Consider the following 19,712-nt stretch of genomic DNA (forward strand, 5'->3'; position numbering starts at 1 on the left):
CAAATTCCTCTCACTGACACCCAAGAATTTTTACCATCTAAGTTTCCATTGGATATTCTAGACCTCCAAGTTCATCATGAATTCTGCATATTTTAGCTGGGATGAAAAGCTTTATCAACAAATCAAATGAATTGAGATGGCTCTCCAATATCTTCCATCCTTGCCAACTTCTATTTAGAACAACCAGAAGAGAAAAAAATTTTAATGATTAATCCAAAACCTTCAATATACTGTATACCTTCACTATATGGATGATGTCATTGCTGTTTGGAATAATTCAGAATAATTCATGTGAACAACTACACATCTTACAAAAATCAATAACCTTCACCATAGAATCAATTTCAATATGGAACGTGAATCAAATGGAACCATATTTTCCTTGATGTTCTTATAAGTGAACTGGATGGTTCCTTATCAACATCTGTTTTTTGCAAATAGATGCAAACTTTTCAGGTATATCCATCAAACTTCAGCTTACCACCCCTCACAAAAATATGGCGTTATTAAATGGTGTCTTTCCAGAGTTCATATTATCTGTTCTTCATCTGATCTATTTCAAAAAAAGAAATTTCTAATTAAAGAAACTACCATTCTCAACAGTTACACACCAAACGTATAGAAAAGATTAGCAACCATTTTTCTCCACCCTCTATTAGAAGAAAAGACTTGCACAGAATCACCATCTCATACATAAAAAGGCATTTCAGAGCGAATTTCTTGTACCTTAAAGAGGTTTAATATTTCTGCAACTTTCAAACCTATAAATTCAAATAGCTCACTGACACCATCTCCAAAAGATAAAATTCCATCTCTACTACTACCTGGGGTCTATTCAGTCCCATGCAATTCAAGTTATTCTACTCTGGACAAGCAAACTGATCTGTTTCCATGCACCTTTCTGAAAACAATTCCTGCATTTCCTCCAGGAAACGGAATAAATCAGGTATAGCAGAACATGGGATTACTAATACTAGCTGCAGGATCCTTCGAAATAATGCCAAATTACTACACAGATATTCCCACAAATATGAGTGCCTCTTTAAAGACAGCATTGCCCAAATCTCAACCTTAACGATGGACACTCCATGCCAAAAATCAGGGACATTATTATTATGAACTACACTGTTTAATTATATAAGTTTTTATTATATGTAAAATTATCTTTATTACAATAAAAAATTGAAGCATATGTATACACATACCCTTCAATTTTTAATTTTATTTATTTATTTTTTAATCATCATTGATTATTATCAGTGACCAATCAGCTGAGTCACCTGGCTTCATAGAAATCTAATTAATGCCCCGAAAGGGTATTTAAATCTTGTCTGCATAGTCTATTATGTCAATAGCCTATGTAGATCAGTCAGTTCCAACATTATCCTTGGATGAAAAGACCTGGGTTCAAATCCTGTTTAGGATGTGAAGAATCTTTATAATAGCTATTCAACTGACAGTGAATTAGATGGTTTCATATGGAAGTGCCAGGGCTGTTCTTCCCAGAAACTCTAGTTTTTCATCCTGCAACCAGAGAGAACAGCCAGGAGAATACACACACAATTTACATACTCAAGAATTATATTATAACCAACAGTGTCATATTGGTTTCATAAGATCATGTGTACCTGCCTATGTGGGCATCACAGCAGTTTAATCATATGCTAAATAAATAATACTATGTCAACTATGCATAACCTCAACTTCCTTGAAGGAAAAACCCTGCTCTCTCCATATTATTATTATTATATGGGTATCAGAAGACTCATCGCAGGCTCATTCACTACTCTCCAAGCAAAAAATCTCGTCCGCAAACCCTTACCAACCACAATCTTACACAACTTCCAGAGGTGATACCCAGTTCTCTCTCTCTATTCATCACATATTGAAAAATTTCTTTTGTGTCAATAGAATCCTTTTAATACTCATAAGTTTCTATCTTATCCCCTCTCTTCCACTAACAACCAAACGGTACAACCCATACTTTCAACCTATCCTCAAAAGGAGCAATTCTACAGACTTCTCACCAGCTTGGTCACTCATCTCTGAATCCTCACCACCTCCTGATCCCCAAGAAAACCAGGTGACCAAATCTATGCATATAGTCAAGATGTGGCCAAACCTTATCTTTACCTGTTAGCATGTTTTTCAACACCCAAATACTTTGGACTATTTTGCCAGGTTTTGCAATATGCAATCTGAACATCAACTCTCTAGCCACCATTATCCCTAGCCTCACCAATTTCCTGCAATTCAGTACCATCAATGTTATATGCAGTATGTAATCTTTTCAAACTATCCATATAACTTTACATTTTGGAACATTAAATTGACAACCATTATTCTTCACCCACAATGCCAATTTATTTAAATCATCCTATAGGACATCTATATTGTCTTTATCAGCTATTTCTCTCCCCAGTTTTGCATCATCAGCAAAGAACTGAATATTCTACTTAAATAATTCCCTATATCATTGATATATAAATTAAAGAAGAGTGGCCTTAATACAGAGCCATAATGGCACTTTAGCGGTCATCCTTATTCTGCTAGATTCCACTCTTCCATCGTCTATTATTCTTTGGTATCTACCCACCTCCTCCACTTCCTCACTTCACCATATTCACATCCATTTGTTAAGTTCTGAATGAAACTAAAATTAAATTAATTAACGTTTCCTACAGACTTAACATGGGTTTGCAAATTGAATCACATATTGATATATTGGACATACTAAATTCTTGTAAATTACCAAAGTATTACTAAATTGAGGATATTTTCACTACTTTATGTTATAATGTAAAATATTGTAAATTGCTGGGAGAAAAGATAATCCGATTAAGTAAAAGTGGCCGGAATCTAAACACGTGCACTCTTTAGGTAAGCACGCAGATCCACCCACCCCCCGCCCACACACACTCCGAAGAGCACACTAGAATTCTGTGTGTGGTGCTGAGTACTGGGTGACACGGAAAAAGGGGAGGAGAAAACGATGACGTAGAAGAAATCGGTAGCGCATGATTTAAAAAGTCGTTGCAGCACCTAAAAAAGCTCTCTTATGCTCTTGGACTCGTGGCTCTGACGGTTGGAACCTCCTCGTGGCTCCTTCTCTTCTTCCACTTTTTGACGCGGACTCGAGACAAAGACTCGGGAACCATGCCGTGAAATTCCTGAAAGTTTACTGGTCAGCAATCAGCCCAGCGGAAGGAAATCTCCGATGGTCCCGGAGATATCATTACGATGTTGTGCCAGTTGACCAGAGAACAACATATACCTACTTTTGGTGGCGGAGATAAGTGCAGCTTGGACCCTTAAAGAATGCCTCAGAAAAAGCAGAATGAACCAGGAATCGAAAATGATTGTCCAGTCGAGATATGTGAAGTGGCCAAACAGTTCCTCAGCAGTTGTGTACAGTCTATGTTTTTATAAGTAATTGTGTATAAGAAGAAAGTTTGTAACTATAGGAAGGACTCTAGAGAAAGTTTTACTTTTAAAGTAGAGTAATTATGAATTTTTAGTGAAAGAATTAGCGTGAGCATGAGGAGCTAACTTAGAGATTCAATTAGCAAATGTCCTTAGTATTTGAAGAGTATAGAAGAGTATGTTTGATCTATCAAGTAGAAATTATAAACTATATATGAAGTTCTTTGTTTTGCATGTTATGATAAAGATAGAGAGTTTGAATAATTAATGCTCACTCCTTAGTAACTGTAGATTATTTTATTACTGTATATTCATAAAGTGTAAGATGCTTCAATTGAAATTAAATGTTTTGCTTTTTAAGTTTAACTGGTGACTTGCCTGATTTTCTTCTCTGTTGCACTTTCTCATAAAATTCAGACCACAGTGGGAGATTAATTAATAGAGGCTACGACTGCAAAAGTAATTTATAGTGAAGTAAGATTGTATGCTAAACTGTGTTCTGGTTCCTTGATTTTACACTCTTTGTTAATCTAGGATTCAGGGTGGTGCAGGATAATATAAATTTTCCCTGAATTCGAAAAAGGAATCAGATCCAGTATTGAACAAAGGGATTGGTGTTGACCATTAGCAATCCCTTTGTCCTTAAACCACTAGCATCGTTCTTAAAGGTAAAGATCGGCCCAGAGAAAATATTGAGACTAAAAGAATAATTAGTGTTAGAGATAAGCTCAATAAGCACAAGTGTATTAAGACAAGCATATAGAGAACAAAGAATAAAAGAGATAAAGATTTTACAAAAGATAGAAAGATCTTACAATGAAATAAGTAAGAATTTTACACATTCCAATTTGCATCAGCTTTTGTAATAGTTTTCCATTCAGTATTTTGCCAAATGCCTTAGCCAAGTCTAGCAGTATCATGATATAGCATTTCCCTTATCTAATTCTGCTGTCACTATCATAAAATGTAAATAAATTGCTAAGCCAATGCTGCCTGCCACAGAGTATCGTATTCCTATTCATCCAATGCTGGATTTGACCTTTAACCAATTTTTCAGTACTTCAAATCCAATATAAGACCAACTAGTTGCCTTCAAGGGAAATCCCTTATAAAGGTTCTTCATATTGTAGATAGGATTCAAACTTTAGTCTGTCCAACTAAAGGGCATCGTTACTAAGCTAACTGTTCTACGACACATAAATATATAAATGTCATTATAATAATAGAAGATTTGCTTATGTTGTTGTATAAGTTCTGAAAAATGATTCACGCAACTAATATCAACAACAAGATACCTACTCTGGCTAAATGCATCTAAGAGTTTTCGAATTTTGGATGATGACCCAGCTATTCTGTAAATTCCTTCATCAGTAGTACCTAGAATAAAAGAATATGCTTTTAAATATCAAATAAGAATCTATATCTATGTTAATAAATATATAAATAGAGCAATTCTGCAAAGGATGTTACTATTTTCGATCATAATATAAGGTTTTGGTGTGGCTGATATTAGGGCTGAAGTAACTAAGGATATAAGAATACTGTGTGTGTTAAGTGTATTACTTCTCTGGGCTGGTTTTCATGTTTTGGAAACCAGTCAAATAAAAAATCTTGAGTTTCTAAGAACCTGTGTAGTTCAGTGGATGTGGCGTTTGCACAATACGACACTTGGCTGCACGAAGGAAGACTCGATTTCAAGTCTAGTCAGCGACTAGAGGAAATTTTTCTAAGCCTTTTTTTGACTGGTTGCCGAGTCAGTCAATCTCTGGCATGGGCAAGCGGGTTTTTTCTCCTGGAAACTCGCATTTTTCGTCCCGTAAACTCAAGAAAATTGACCGTAGAACCCACACTATTTCAGACATTAAATATATTGTGTTAGGGACCACGAAATGGCGGCACTTGTTGAGCCATTCTCTTCACTGCGTGCCGCTTAATTAGTGATAGCCTTGGGCCAGCTATCTCTGATTGAGTACTAATGGAGATTGAACTGCCCATTCAGTCTCCAATAGTTAGATAGGGCTAAAATGGCCTTGCCTACTCCCTATATATATGGGAGTAAAAAGGAGTTAGCTGATTTTTTTTTTTTTTTTAGTTTCTAAGAGAGGAAACCCTGCCACCTGTCTAATTCACCTTCAATTATTTAAGCTTATAATGATTTCTTGTATTTTAGAGTTGGAATACAATGTAAGTACAGCCAAACCTAGCACAATGTGAGTGAGATTACTGAAGTTTTCTGTTACTGTGATTTGAAAAAAAATATTCCACTTTTACTTTACACAGAATGCAGATTTCCAGTCAACCATGATCTTTTTCTTATGTGATAATTAAAAAGGATGAATCACGTGCTTAGCGTACCGTGTGTTGGGCAGGCAATAAGCATTTCCCTGCTGACTAGCTCAGCATGTTCCATCAATCGTTGGAAGCATACATGTTACTTGCATGTCTCCCACTAACAGTCATACAAATTGCATGCTAAATTTACTGTTCATCAGGTGGGTAATAAACAATAATCTGCCTCACTGTGTTCCATTTAACCATCATAAGCACACAAGTTATTTGTTTGTATCTCACTAATAAATTCACATGCAGGCTGACATTTAAAAATTCTAATTTTCTATCCCTGTTAATTATGGATGAAAGAGCAAAAAACAAAGTGACTGCAATTTAAAAAAAAAGACAAGGTTATTACTTACTTTAAATGAAAAACTTGAAGTTATTAAAAAAACATGAAGAGTGGTGCACAAGCCATGCAAAAAAAAGGTTGCAGCAAGCCTATGATAAGAACTATTCTGAACTGTAAAGATGAATATAAAGTTTTATCAACTTCTTTTGGCTAGAAATCTTATCAATTTGGATAGAAGATTGCATATAAAAAAAAAAAAAGAAAAAGAAAATAATTCCATTATCAAAAGGACCACATTCAGGGCAAAGCTATTAACATTTTTACTAAGCTCAAAGAAAAAAATATTAAAGGAAGACTGAAACATCTGCTGCTAGTTCAGAGTGGTTTGAACATTTTTCAAAAAAGCGAGCAGGACTGCATAATGTTAAAGTAACAGGGGAAGCTGCTATCAAATTTCCTACATAATGGCAAAAAAATCATTCAGGATAGTGAATATGATGATCAACATATATTTAATGTGGACAAAATGCACCTGTTCTGGAAATGGACGCCAACAAACTTATTTGGCTGCAAATGAAGCATCACAACCCAAGTTCTATAATGTCTCAAATGACTAATGTTTTTATTAGGAGGTAACGCTGAAGGTGATTTTAAATTGAAGCCTATGCTTGTGTATAGTACACAAAATTCTATGGCTTTAAGGAATCTAGCCAGTTACTGCATATTCGAATTAAAAAAAGCATGGGTAACCAGAACCCTATTTGAAGACTGGTTTACATCTTATTGCTTTCCAACAGTTGAAGCCTATTGCAAGAAAAATAATCTTACGTTAAAGCTCTGTTGCTTTTAGATACGCACCTGGACGTCATTCTGTACTTTGCTACTTAAATGAAAATGCAAAAGCTGTTTTTTTACTGGTAAATATGACTGCAGTATTACAGCCCATGGACTAAGCAATGATCAACTTTCAAGGTTTATTTTCTCTGTATAACACCTTGAAATTACAAAAGACAAGGCAATTGCAGTACCAGAATTTTGGAAAAAAATATAACACACAAGCAGCCACTGAAAACATTCCTGCAGCATAGGAAGAAGTGACAGCCAGCAATATATTTCCAAGCAGTTTGAAAGCATCTTTTACCACCACTGTAAAAATGATTTTACTAACTTCAGAGATGCAGTTCAAATAGTTATTGAAAAAGTAACTAATATTGGTAATGGATACAACTAATAGTCGAGAATTACTGAATTCGAGTTCAGAAAAGCTAAGTGACAATCTCTTTCAAATAGAGAAACAGCATACACACAAAGAAACAAGAGAAAGTGTGAAGCAGATGAAAATGTTACTGCAAAGTAGATAACAGTGAAATCACTAGGTGAAATCTTGTGTAACATCAAAAGAAGCATGATATTTTACCGAGACAAAATAACATGATCCTTCATATGATAATAAAGGAAAGCCAACACTACTCAAATGACTTAAAATATTTCCATAATAAATATGTGCATTTTATGCAGTAAATATTCAATTCTATAATTACAATGTATTTTCATTATCTTTTACACAGTACATGGTTAAAAGTTTATTTGAAAGATATTTTTAAAATACTTTATCTAAATTTTTGTTATAAAAAATGTTTTTAATTTTATTTAAAAATTAAAATTTTATTTTTCCTATCATCACCATCAAATTCCTCAGAGGGCGTAAAGGATAATTATGACAGTACTACATGAAATATTTACACCAATACTAACTTCTGACCAACAATTTTCCCTCAACTTAGTTTATCTGTCAAGATTCCAACATTATCGAGCTTAACACATTCCTCAATACTAACAATGACAAGTTCTTTCCTAATATCCTCTTTTTTAATATGATATTGCCATATCATTTGTTCAATCCACTAATCTTTCTCAGAACTCTCATATCAGAGGTCTCCAGTCTTTGACCTAGTGTCTTATTTCTAACCCAGCTTTCAGATTCATAAGTTAAAATTTGTTTGAATGCAGTCTTGTATACAACTAATTTAGTATTTTGATTAATTTCTTTCTTATTCTATATAAATATATTCAGCTGACTTCCTTGACCATACCAGCTTTAATATATTCGTTGTCTATTTCCATATTTAATTTACCATCTTCAGTAAAAATACTGCCTAAATAGCAGAAATGTTTTCCTTGTTCTGTATGTTCACCATTCAGGATGCAGTTGATGTTTTCAATGTTTCTGCCAATTTTTATAGTCTGTCTATTTACTCAGATTTTCATGCCAAATTTATTATAACAGTTATTCAACTCAGTAAGAGAATCTTGCAGACTTGTACTGGATTTATTCAGAAATATATCATCATCATCTGCATAAAGTAAAAAGCTAAGATTAACATCACCAATTTTCATATCAGATTTAATACCATTTTCCTTCATATGATCTATATAGATAATGAATAAGAGTGAAGATAATGTGCACCGTTGTCGCATATCTGATTTCACCTCAAACCAACCATCTTCCTATATCTCCCTTCAAGTCTAACTGCTGACTTACAGCTTAAATAGAGACTGTATTGCTTGATATAATGTCCCATTTACACCATATAACTGTAGCATTTTGAAGAGCTTTCCTCTTGGCACCTTGTCATATGCCAGGGGTGTTCAACCTGTCAATCGCAGAGTGATTATTGGTCGATCTCTTGTGTATTCCTCCTTACTTACAAATTTAATTAAAACCGAAAACATAATATTTTATTTATCATTATTTTGTATTATTTTTAATTCACTTTAAGTGTATTGCTATTGATTCTTTAACGATTTTGTGACATAATGATTAGAAATATATACATGTTTACACAAGAATAATGTTTAATTTGCCAAATATTTCAGTCTGAATATTACAGACCATCTTCAGTGGCTACATAGGAATAGTTTTAAAAAACAAGGTGGAATACGAACAATTCATCATCACATAGAACGAGCCGCATGATGTCATATCGCTAAGTATTAGAAGAGTAAACATTTTTAAAGTCATAATTAAAGATATTAATTTAGAAATTCATATAACAATCTTAAATAACATTAGACTAATATAGGAAATTTACATAAAAAAAAAAAATGAATGTGTTATCCTGATTAAACTTTCCCAAATTTTTGATATAGATATAATCATTACGGTTAAAGTTAGGGCGTTGAAGTAAGGTCTCCACTTTCTTTAAATAAACATTCTAAACGTTTAAATAAACGTTTTGTAGCCACTGAAGATGGTCTGTAATATTCAGACCGAAATATTTGGCAAATTAAACATTATTCTTGTGTAAACGTGTATATATTTCTAATGTATTGCTATTGTTTATTTATTTTTCGTTAAAATTATCAATTCAGTAATTTTCTTATAAGTCCGGGTAAATGAATTAATTTGGATCAGTTAAGTCAAACAGTGAGCCGAGTGAATACGATTATAAGCAAAGTGTAAAAACTCGATTGTAGCTTAAATATTAAATATTCAAAAGCACATTACATCGATTTTTTACTTAGGTTAAGTCCCATGTGAACATTGTAAAAAAATAGACTTTGTTTGTCTCGGTATAGTTTGTATTAGATGTTTTTGTAAATAACTCTTTTAAAGCTAACTGTATATACTGCTTTAATAAGAATATGTTAGAGTGTTAAAAACAAAGGCAACTGTTGTGTCCTGAAAAGGCTAAGAAATGTTTATTATAAAATATTCAGGTCACAACTTTAATACAACTTAGGCAGAGAATATGGAACGTTGGCAACAGAATAAGTGTAAGCTGTTTGTAAATGCAAATCAATTAAAAATTTAGGAATAGTATAAAATTGTATAAAGAGCTGTTAAAAATAATCTGTATTAAGTAAGGGCCAGATGTAGAGATCAATGTAAGCTGGAAAATCCACTTAAGAACCCCATCTCTTGTACTAAAATAGCTATGCCTGTGAGTCAGGGTTCAAGGGTCACCTTTGCCATCCTGTTATGCATAAGAAGGGAGGGAAGGAAGTACTGGAAAGAAAAACCAAAGCGCCTTCCAGGAAGAGAAATCAGGTACACGTGCGACTAAATAGAGGGAGCTAAGGAGATTGACGTAAACACACGTGACCGCGTTGGCGTGCAACCCAAAGATTGAGAAATACCGAGAGGAGAAAATTAAACAAAAAGGCCATGGAAGCACCATTCCTGGCTTTTTTCTCTTGGATTCCTGGCTCCAGATCTTGCGGACAGTGGTCGAGTCTGCCGTCGGAGAAGTTCCTAGCTAGTCGTGGAAGGCATTTGGTTCATCTGTCGCAGCGTTAGGAATGGGCCAAGCTATATCCTTGGACTAGGATAGCTGTGCGTTGTCGTGCGACGGAGGAACCAAATGGATGCCGTCCGTTCAAGGCGACGTTGCAGTCTGATTCCGATCATGCAGTCCGACTGGAGATATCCTTATAGGAAACTAAAACAGAAGGCCTTGATGACCAGACAAGGCAGGAAGAAGGTCAAAGAAATTTAGATCGGAGACGGTAAGGTAGACTTTTGAATTCCTAATTCCAGCTATAGAAGAGTGTGATCCCTAAGAAAGTATTTTGTAATGGACTAAAATTAAGGAACTGTAAGAATAGCTTATGACTTAGTACGGGCCAAGATTGTGTTAAGATTTGTTTGCCCTACGAGGACGAGAATATCTCTGAACGAGCTAAACTCAATGTAAGGAGTGTGTTATTGTGTTAATTTATGACCACGTGTATTAGGATGGTATGATATTAGCCTATGGATTTATGCTAAAGATGCTTGTAATAGTGGTCAGTGCAAGTTTGTATGTATGTCTAGTGTATTAAAATTTGAGCCCTTGATTTAACTTGAGAGCATTCCTAATAATATGTCTATAATGTATATTTGCATAATTCCTCAAGCTTATTAAAATGTTTAATTCAAGTACCTAGCTGATCTGCTTTTGTCTTATGAATTCAAAACTACCGCTCATAAAATACTAACGAACTAAGTGGGTTAAACCTTTGTATATAAACTCCTAAAGTGAGCCACGACTGTGAGTAAGAAATAAGAAAACGGAGGGATAGGATTAAATTCAATCTAATTTTCATGTATCACTCTGAGAGGGTCGCCCTAGGTAAGAATCCTGTCTATCCAAGGTATTAGCTGGCGCAGCAAAAAAAATAAATTTTGTCAATACTTATCGGGTGAACTCTATTAGATTGTTGTGTGATTAGATAAAACATAAGATATAAAGAGGCCAATGAGACTGCGAAGAACTAATGGAAGGAATACTTGGTAGGGAATAAACGTTTCATTTGCATGTGTAAAAAAAACTAAGATAGCTGTGCAAATATTAATAAGTAAATATTTTATTTAAGGGTATATAGTAGAAAAAGGGGGAGAAAGAACGTTATATCAAGTGACTTAGACAAATAGAGATAAATAAGTAAGAATAAAGTAATATATTAGACAAAATTAAAGATAAAGACTAGCAGCATAAGATATAGAAAAGAAGAAGTAAAAGGAAAAGTAAAGGACAATAACACAATGTTTTTGTCGCCGAAGCTGTACATGGCGGCATTAGAAAGATTGTTATTGAAACTTGTACGTATGAGAAATGCTTGCAGGCTCTAAGTGTAAACATCTCCGAAGTCAGTCAGAAAGAATTCAAACAACTTTCTGATGGCCGGCAACTTACAATCAAAAGAAAGCGGAGGAGAACAAAAGACATGCCGAACTTGAAACTTAAGATGAAAGGAAAATGGTATTATACCAATTCTTTGGGGGTTGCCAAACTTCATGCAAGGTCTCAGAGGAGGCCTAATAAAAAGGGACTGAAGTAAGCAGAAGGGGTACCGGTTCCAGAATTGCTGTCGGAGAGGAGGCCGCCCGGTCCAGAGTCGCCGTCAGAGAGACTGCTAGGATCCACATTGCTTGAGAGAGGAGTCTCCAGCTTCCAGAAAGGAGCTTCTCGGTTCAAGATGTCGCTAGAGAGAGACTACTTCTAGTTTGCAGACAAGGTTTCAAATTGCTGAAAGGAAGAGTTCCAATTGCCCGAGAAAAGTTTCCAGGCCAGGTTAATGTCAGACATTCATCAGTGTGTTGCATTTTCATTACAATTTGATGAATCAAACGACTTCACTGATATCGCTCAGTTAATGGCATTTATTTGCATGGTATTTCAAGATTATTCAAGTAAAGAAGAACTTTTGAAAATTATACCATTATTGGGAAGGACTAGGGGAGAAGACATTTTTTCGGCATTTGATGAATTTGTGAAACAACACAAACTTCCGCTTTTTAAACTTGTGTCTATTACTACTGATGGTGCTCCTGCAATGATAGGTAATAAATCAGGCTTCATTTCATTATGTAAAAACAATGACAAATATCCAGATTTTTTAACGTACCACTGTATTATTCACCAACAAGTACTGTGTAGTAAAAGATTAAACACGAAAGATGTTTTGGATATTACATTTAAAATTGTAAATTCTGTTCGAGGAAAAGCCCTGCAATGGCGGTTATTTAAATTACAGGCAGATGATGATAGGGAACTTCTGTTGTACAATAATGTTCGCTAGCTCAGCAGAAGAAATTTTTAAAAAGATTTCTTGTATTAATTAACAATATAAAAATTTTTCTTGATGAAAAAGGAGATATTTATCTACAATGGAGTGATAAAAGATGGTTGTTACACTTATCATTTTTAGTAGATTTCTGTACGAAATTAAGCAATTTAAATTTAGAGTTACAAGGTAGAGATAAAAATTTAATTGACATGCTAAGTTCAATAAAAACTTTCCAACAATACTTACTTTTATTAAAGAAAAATATAAATGACCACGAATTTAGACATCTCCCATATTTATTAAAATTTTTTGAAACAAAATCAAGAAATGCTTCGCTATGATTTAAAAGAATTTATTCTTGAAATAGAATTAGTTGAGGAAGAAATAAATTCAAGATTTAAAGATTTTAATAGAACTGAAATGATTGTATCTTTTATCAATAATCCATTTCAAGAAAACTTGAACATCACAGAAATTTCAAATAAAATTAGTGGGCTGTTTGATATAAACATTCAGAATAGTTTACATTTAAAATCAATAAACAATGAAGTCATTTGGAAGTATACACATGAAAAATTTCCAATATTAACTGATATTGCGCGAAAAATTCTGTCATGTTTCGGATCGACATACTTGTCAAAAAATCTGCTTTTTCAAATATGTCCGTCATAAAAAATCAATTAAGAAACCAAATTACAAATGATCGTTTGGATGATTGTCTGCGATTGGCCACTTCTTCATATCAACTTGACTATGAAAATATTGCAATCTCCAAACAATGCCAAATTTCACATTAACTTTTTTTTTTTTATTTTTTTTTTAACCAACCAACATTTCCTGCAACTTGTGAGTTTGTAATCAATCTGTTGTTTTTCAAAATAGAGAAATAAATATTTTATTCCAATATATATATATATATATATATATATATATATATATATATATATATATATATATATATTTTTTTTTTTTTTTTTTTTTGTTGTATTAAAATAATTAAAAGTGATAAATACATTTTTAAATACATAAATAAAGTTTTAAGTTATTTTTTTTTTAGTTGTTCATTTGTGCGTAATCAGATATCAGGTTGGGGGAACGTGATCTATATAAGAGAGTAGATCGCCGAATAACTTTTTATAGAAAACTAGTTCGCGTAGTAAAAAAGTTGAACACCACTGTCAGATGCCCTTTCCAGATCAACAAAACTTAAATACCAATCCTCGTTATATTCTCAACATTTCTTAACTATTTGTCTTCAAGTGAAAATCTGATCCTGACAGCCTCTATTTGGCCTGAATCCAACTTGTTCTTCACCAAGCTGCCCTTCCACAATTCATCTTAGCTGTTTCTCAAGTATACTTGAATAAATCTTATAAGGAACACTCAGTAGGGAAATACCTCTAATTCTCACATTCAGTTTTACTCCCCTTTTTATAGATGGGTACTATAAGAGCTCTGCTCCAATCATCTGGAATTCAACCCTCTGACCTTCTGAATTATAGAATGCAGCTGCTGTAAAGCTTTTATACCTCTATATTTGAGTATTTCTGGCCAAATTTCATCTACTCCAGCTGCTTTTCCACATTTAAGATTTCTGATGACTTTCACTTCAAGTATGGATATGCCTTCTTGTTGTGAGTTTTCTACCATTATGCCCTTTCATTTAGCAGTCATTCAAAGTAATTACTCCAGACATCTAGAATATCTTTCTTTTCAATTTTCATGTTACCTTTATCATCTCTGATTCCTTTAACAGTACTTTTTTTCCTTCATTTCTAAGGCTTTTTAATAACTTCAGAATATTTTGCCACTTTCCTGATATTTATTTTCTATGTTCTTACTAAAGTCTAACCATTACTTTTGTTTAGCTAGTTTTGCACAGTGCTTCGTTTTCTTACATTTTCCTCTGTATTCTCTAAGAGCACAAGCTGACTCACTTGCCAGGAACTTTCTATATGCTTTCTTCTTTTCCTTCACTGCCTCTTTAATTTCCTAAGTCCACCACAGAATTCTGATTTTTCTATCCTTACAAACCTCACCTCCTGAACCAGTGAGAAAACATCGCTATCAACTATAACAGTTAATGAGACTTATTTCTTGCATCTTCTCTCCATATGAATTTGTGCACATTCTCATGATGGAACATGGTGTTAGTAACAACTAGCTCATGTGCTGAATAGAAATCTAGCAGGTACTTACCATTATTATTAGCTGTGCTCTTATCTCCAAATTTTCCCAAAATATTTTTATACATCTGGTAATCATTTCCTGCTCTGCTGTTTAGATCTCCAACAAGAACCAACTTTTCGTTTTGCCCAAAAAATTCCTCCATTTCTTTTTTGGTAGAACCTTCTGTGGGATCATAAGCACAAATAAGTCTCACTGTTCAATTCCCCATTCAGATATTTTCCCATATCACTCTACTTGATATTGCCTGCCATATATCTTGCTGTCTTTCAGCAAAGACAATGCAAAGTGTCATGAAGCTGATGCTGTAAAGGCATGGTTTATGGACTGAAAATCACATTTGAATGGCCTCCACAAAGCCCTGATCTCAAGCCTATCCTCATCTGTGGGATGAACTGGAATGTCGGGTGAGGTCAAGGGCTTCCATCCCACAACAGTCCAGGACTTCATTACATGCCTACAGGAAGAATGGTCAAAAATTCCTAGCGATTGCTATTGTACCCTGGTAAGTATGCCCATAGGATTGCTGCAATCATCGGAGTGAAAGGAGGTCCAATATCTTATTAGGGTAGTGCCATGGCTGTTTGTTCCTCACACTAGGGTGTCCATTGCCTTTTCTCCAAGCAGCGCATGTGTGTGCATGTGTCCCCCCCACACACACCAGTGTCTTTATGTTCGTGTCTTCTCTATGATGAAGTCAGGCATATCTTTAAGTTGGAACTGGTCATAGTAAAGTTCTGTATTCAAAGCAGATATTCATATTAAATATTAAATAATTATTAGCATGGTCTTTTTTTTTGGCAAACGTCCCCAAACATTTTCAAATATCTGAGTAACCATCTGCTCTCCTGTTGAGATTTCCAGCACAGCAAGAAATAGTACTCTCCTCCCTTTCCATCATGATCCCTTGATGAAAAGAGCATAATATTGTTCATCCCATTGATAGTTCCAGCCCAGATAATTTTTCAGTATACTGTGCCATCAGAGTAGATGTTTAAGGAAATACAGAACACAGTTTGGCCATCTTTAACCTCAAGCTGCTCAATCTCAGTTGTACCATATCGAAGTAGATAAAGGAGAGTAATGTGTGACAACAGAGTTTGGATATCGAAGGTAAAAGTCAGTCTGCTAAAATTGTAAGGTGATAATATAAAAACATTAAACTGAACTTCTTAGGCATTTTATCATCTTATCAATTTAATACATCAAAATTTTTGAACACCATTGCTTTCATTGAATAAACCTATAAGATTAATGAAATGCGAGACTTCACTTTGCAAAAAAACATAAAAATGAGTCCAGGCAACAGGAATTATTTTCATTAAATGTACAATAAAGCATAATGTCAACCACATTGGAAAAAAAATCATGATAAAAAATTATATATATTTTTATATATAAACTATGTTACCATTTTGCATTTCACACCCTGCACAAAACTGGACTCATATACAATTTCTTGGCATTTCCTTCTTTTTGTGATGTATCATAATTTGGACAGAAAAAATCACTTGCTTCTGTGTAAAGAAGCACTAGAACTGTACGCATTATTTAATGTATGAAAAATGCTATTTCCTCCATAGACTCGATATGAACAGAAAATAATTATGTTCAGTGGTCTTTGAAGTCACATTATTAAGCACTTCTTCATCACTATTAAAGCACAAATACAAAAGAGAATTTTTTTTAAAAATGAGATTTTCAGCTTTTACATGTGACTGATGGTGAAAAGACTACTACTCTTTCATGTTTTTTTTTTTAATTTTTTATTTTTAAATAATGGTTGCACTGGTTTATTCAGTAAGAATGACTGTGACATGTCAGTTGAAAATTCAGAAGCATTAAAGCTAGACAAAAGCTAGCTAACAGTTTAATTTGTTTCAACACAGTCTACAGGAGGAGAATACACTATCAAGCACATCCTGATAGTAGCAGAAGAGAAAAGCAATCATAGGATGCACTAAATAAAGAAGTCACAAATTGAAGAGTGTAGCAGGGGAGAGTCATACTTTTCTTACTAACCACCATGCAAATTAGGCAAAGCTACCACATATGGTATAGTCAATGTACCTGACCATGAACTATGCAGGACAAATAGAAATTAAGCAATACCCAGAATGCTACTACATATGGTGTTACTGCCAATGCACCTGACCAGGAACTATACAGGATAAATGTAAAGTCAGTAAAGTAGTCAATAAAACAAGATTGATACACTGGATGAAAAACTCAGAATTCTTTAAACGGTGTAAAATAAACAGACTGGGACATTATACAGATCTCAGAAACATACTAAATTGATAACTTGATGTACAGGGATGTAAGACATGGTAATTAATAAATAACATAAAATAGATTATTTGTGTACATATTTTAATTAGTATAAAATTTTTGCCCTAGTATCAAGGGCATCTTCAGTATGACTTCTGAATTAAAAATACCAGCTCTGTAAACACGCTGAATAGGAATGGCTTGGCCAAAAGTATATGAAAGACAATAAAATAAAATAACATACACTGATCAAAATAACCACAGGATATTATAACCCTACAACACTCATAAAGGATGTCAAGGTCTTTAAAACTGGAAATGCAAAAATCATTAAAGAATCATGCACAAAACTTTAAAACTGGTTATGCCAACAAAAACCCTATCACAGACCAGAGAAGTACACCTCACCATATAGAAATACTGGATAGCAATAAAGCAAATACTATTAGATAAAGGGTCTAAGTACAGAACAGTGGAAAGTAGAACAAGGAATCAAACCCTAAATCTCCACAGGCTGTGTCATGAATTAAGATTACATTCTTTAAAATACAGTTTGGATTATATAATACCATTTATTCAGCTGGTTATCTATCTACCATACCAGTTCTGCAGATATAACTTGCCATCTTCCCTAAAAACTATGTCTAAATAACTGACATGTTTTATAGGTTCTTTATTCAGGATGAATGTTTCTGCAGATTTTCAGTATCTTTTTTACACTTGACTGTATTTAAGCATATCATCTGCATAAAGTAAAGTGTTGAGATTATTATTAACATCTGACTCCATGGAGTTAGACTCATCATGGGAGGTACACACCAACACACAAAATACATCCAGCTGTGCCTTAAACTGATTCAATGTATCTACATTCACAACACACACTTGTGCAACACATTCCACTCACCAACCACTCTCTATGCCAAGAATTTTCTCCTCACTCCTCTGTTCACACCCTCCTTACAAAGTTTCTAGGGATGGCCTGTTGTTCTACCCCTCTCCCATTCTATGAAAAATTTCTTCCATGTCAACCTGCTAACAACCCCTGACTAACTTATATATCTCAATCATATCCCCCCCTCCCCCCTGCACTCCTATTCACAAGACTTTGCAATCTGTCTTCATGCTCTACATTCCCAAGACCACTGAACATCTTTGTGAATCTTCTCTGGATCCTTTCTAATGTATCCTCATTAGAAATGGTCCAATATTTCATCTTCCATAAGGAATAAATTACTGCTAAGACTTTCTTTCCTATCACAGTGTAATTCTTTTCGGCAGCACTAAGCTTCCTACTAAGATGAGCTACTGGCCTTAAATTCCCTTTATCCATCTGCAGAGATGTAACAGGTTTTTCCTAACACAGGGTGCATCAATATAGGAGGTTTAATCATTGCAGATATGAGAGCATCAAATGCTCTTCTTACTCTAGCACTCAAGTTGAACTTAACTTTCTTTGTAAGGTTAGCGAGAATGTTAAAACAAGAGAATGCAGCATAAACTTTCCATAAAAGTTCAACATCCCTACAAAGCACCTGACTCATTTTACAGTCTTGGAAACAGGGAAAGAAGAGATAGCTTTTAGATTATCTGCATCAGGTTTTATTCCTTCTTGTGCAATAAGATGACCTAAATATAATACCTCACTCAAGAAGAATTCACATTTTACCTCATTTAACTTCAAGACTCTCTTGAGCAGTTTTATTATGTGAATTCATGTCTAGAGAATAAAGCATTAAATCATCCTGAAAACAAAAACTCCAGAACCAAATATATGAGTGCGTGGAAATAATGTGTAGAATTTATTGCACCTTAAGGGAGCCTAGTGAGCTGAAACTTTCCCCGTTGGGTAGAAAATGCAAAGTGCTGTTGATCTTCCTCTTTTATCTGATAGAAACCACTATTAAGATCAAGCTTTAAAAAGCTGTCTGTTCTTTAGCACTACCTAAATGAGCCCAAAGCTCCTCCAAGTTATGAAGAGGGGTAGTCAATGGGTTCTGTAACCTTATTTACTGTCCTTAGGTCAAGGACAAACCTAAGATAGCCAAATGGCTTCTCTAGGACTAAAAATGGAGAACTCCACAAAGATGTTGAGTTTTATAATCCCTCTTTCTAAATATTGTTGTGACAACTTCAGTTTGTCTGCATATTTTATAGGTGTTTGATACTGGTTTTGATTGATTTGAAACATACTGGTTTTCAGACTTAACTGTGACCGTATGCTCAACAACTGTGTGTGTATATGTATATACATACACAGTAGAATCTGCTTATTGTGATCGCGGATAATATTATCAATCGGCTATTGTTATCAAAATCAGTCGGTCCCAAAATGCATCATTTAAAATGAATTAAAAATAATCTATTATAATCAAAGTTCCAGTTATTGTTATCAAAATCCTCGAATGTTTAGCCTTTTGCATCTCAGAATTCTAAGAAATAAGGGTTAATCAGGAGAAAATCTGACAAAGAACATTTGTTGAAATCGGACTTTTTTGTTAATCTTCCTTTAATCTTCCAGGCAAATGCAGGCGGGTAATGTTAATCTTTTTTTTAATTTTAATCTTCAATAAATCTTAAATCTTCCAGGCAAATGCAGATGGGGGGGGGGGGGGGGTATAAATACAGTCTAATTGTGATTTTTCAAATTTATTTT

At 34.1% G+C, this 19,712-nt stretch overlaps 1 protein-coding gene across 4 annotated transcripts in view; it reads right to left on the reverse strand.

The window, feature by feature from the left end:
- Positions 1–19,712, reverse strand: part of RhoGAP15B (RhoGAP_ARAP and RA_ARAPs domain-containing protein RhoGAP15B) — a 339,597-nt gene that overhangs the window by 186,860 nt on the left and 133,025 nt on the right. For all 4 annotated transcript variants that reach the window (XM_090405966.1, XM_090405963.1, XM_090405964.1 and 1 more), the window contains exon 8: positions 4,723–4,800. In XM_090405966.1, coding sequence (XP_090262092.1) covers positions 4,723–4,800 — 78 coding nt within the window. The remainder of the gene's footprint in view (positions 1–4,722; positions 4,801–19,712) is intronic.

This window comes from Typopeltis vanoorti, chromosome 16 (genome assembly GCF_054136105.1).
Source record: "Typopeltis vanoorti isolate ZY-2024b chromosome 16, IOZ_Tvanoo_1.0, whole genome shotgun sequence".
Lineage (NCBI taxonomy): Eukaryota > Metazoa > Arthropoda > Arachnida > Uropygi > Thelyphonidae > Typopeltis > Typopeltis vanoorti.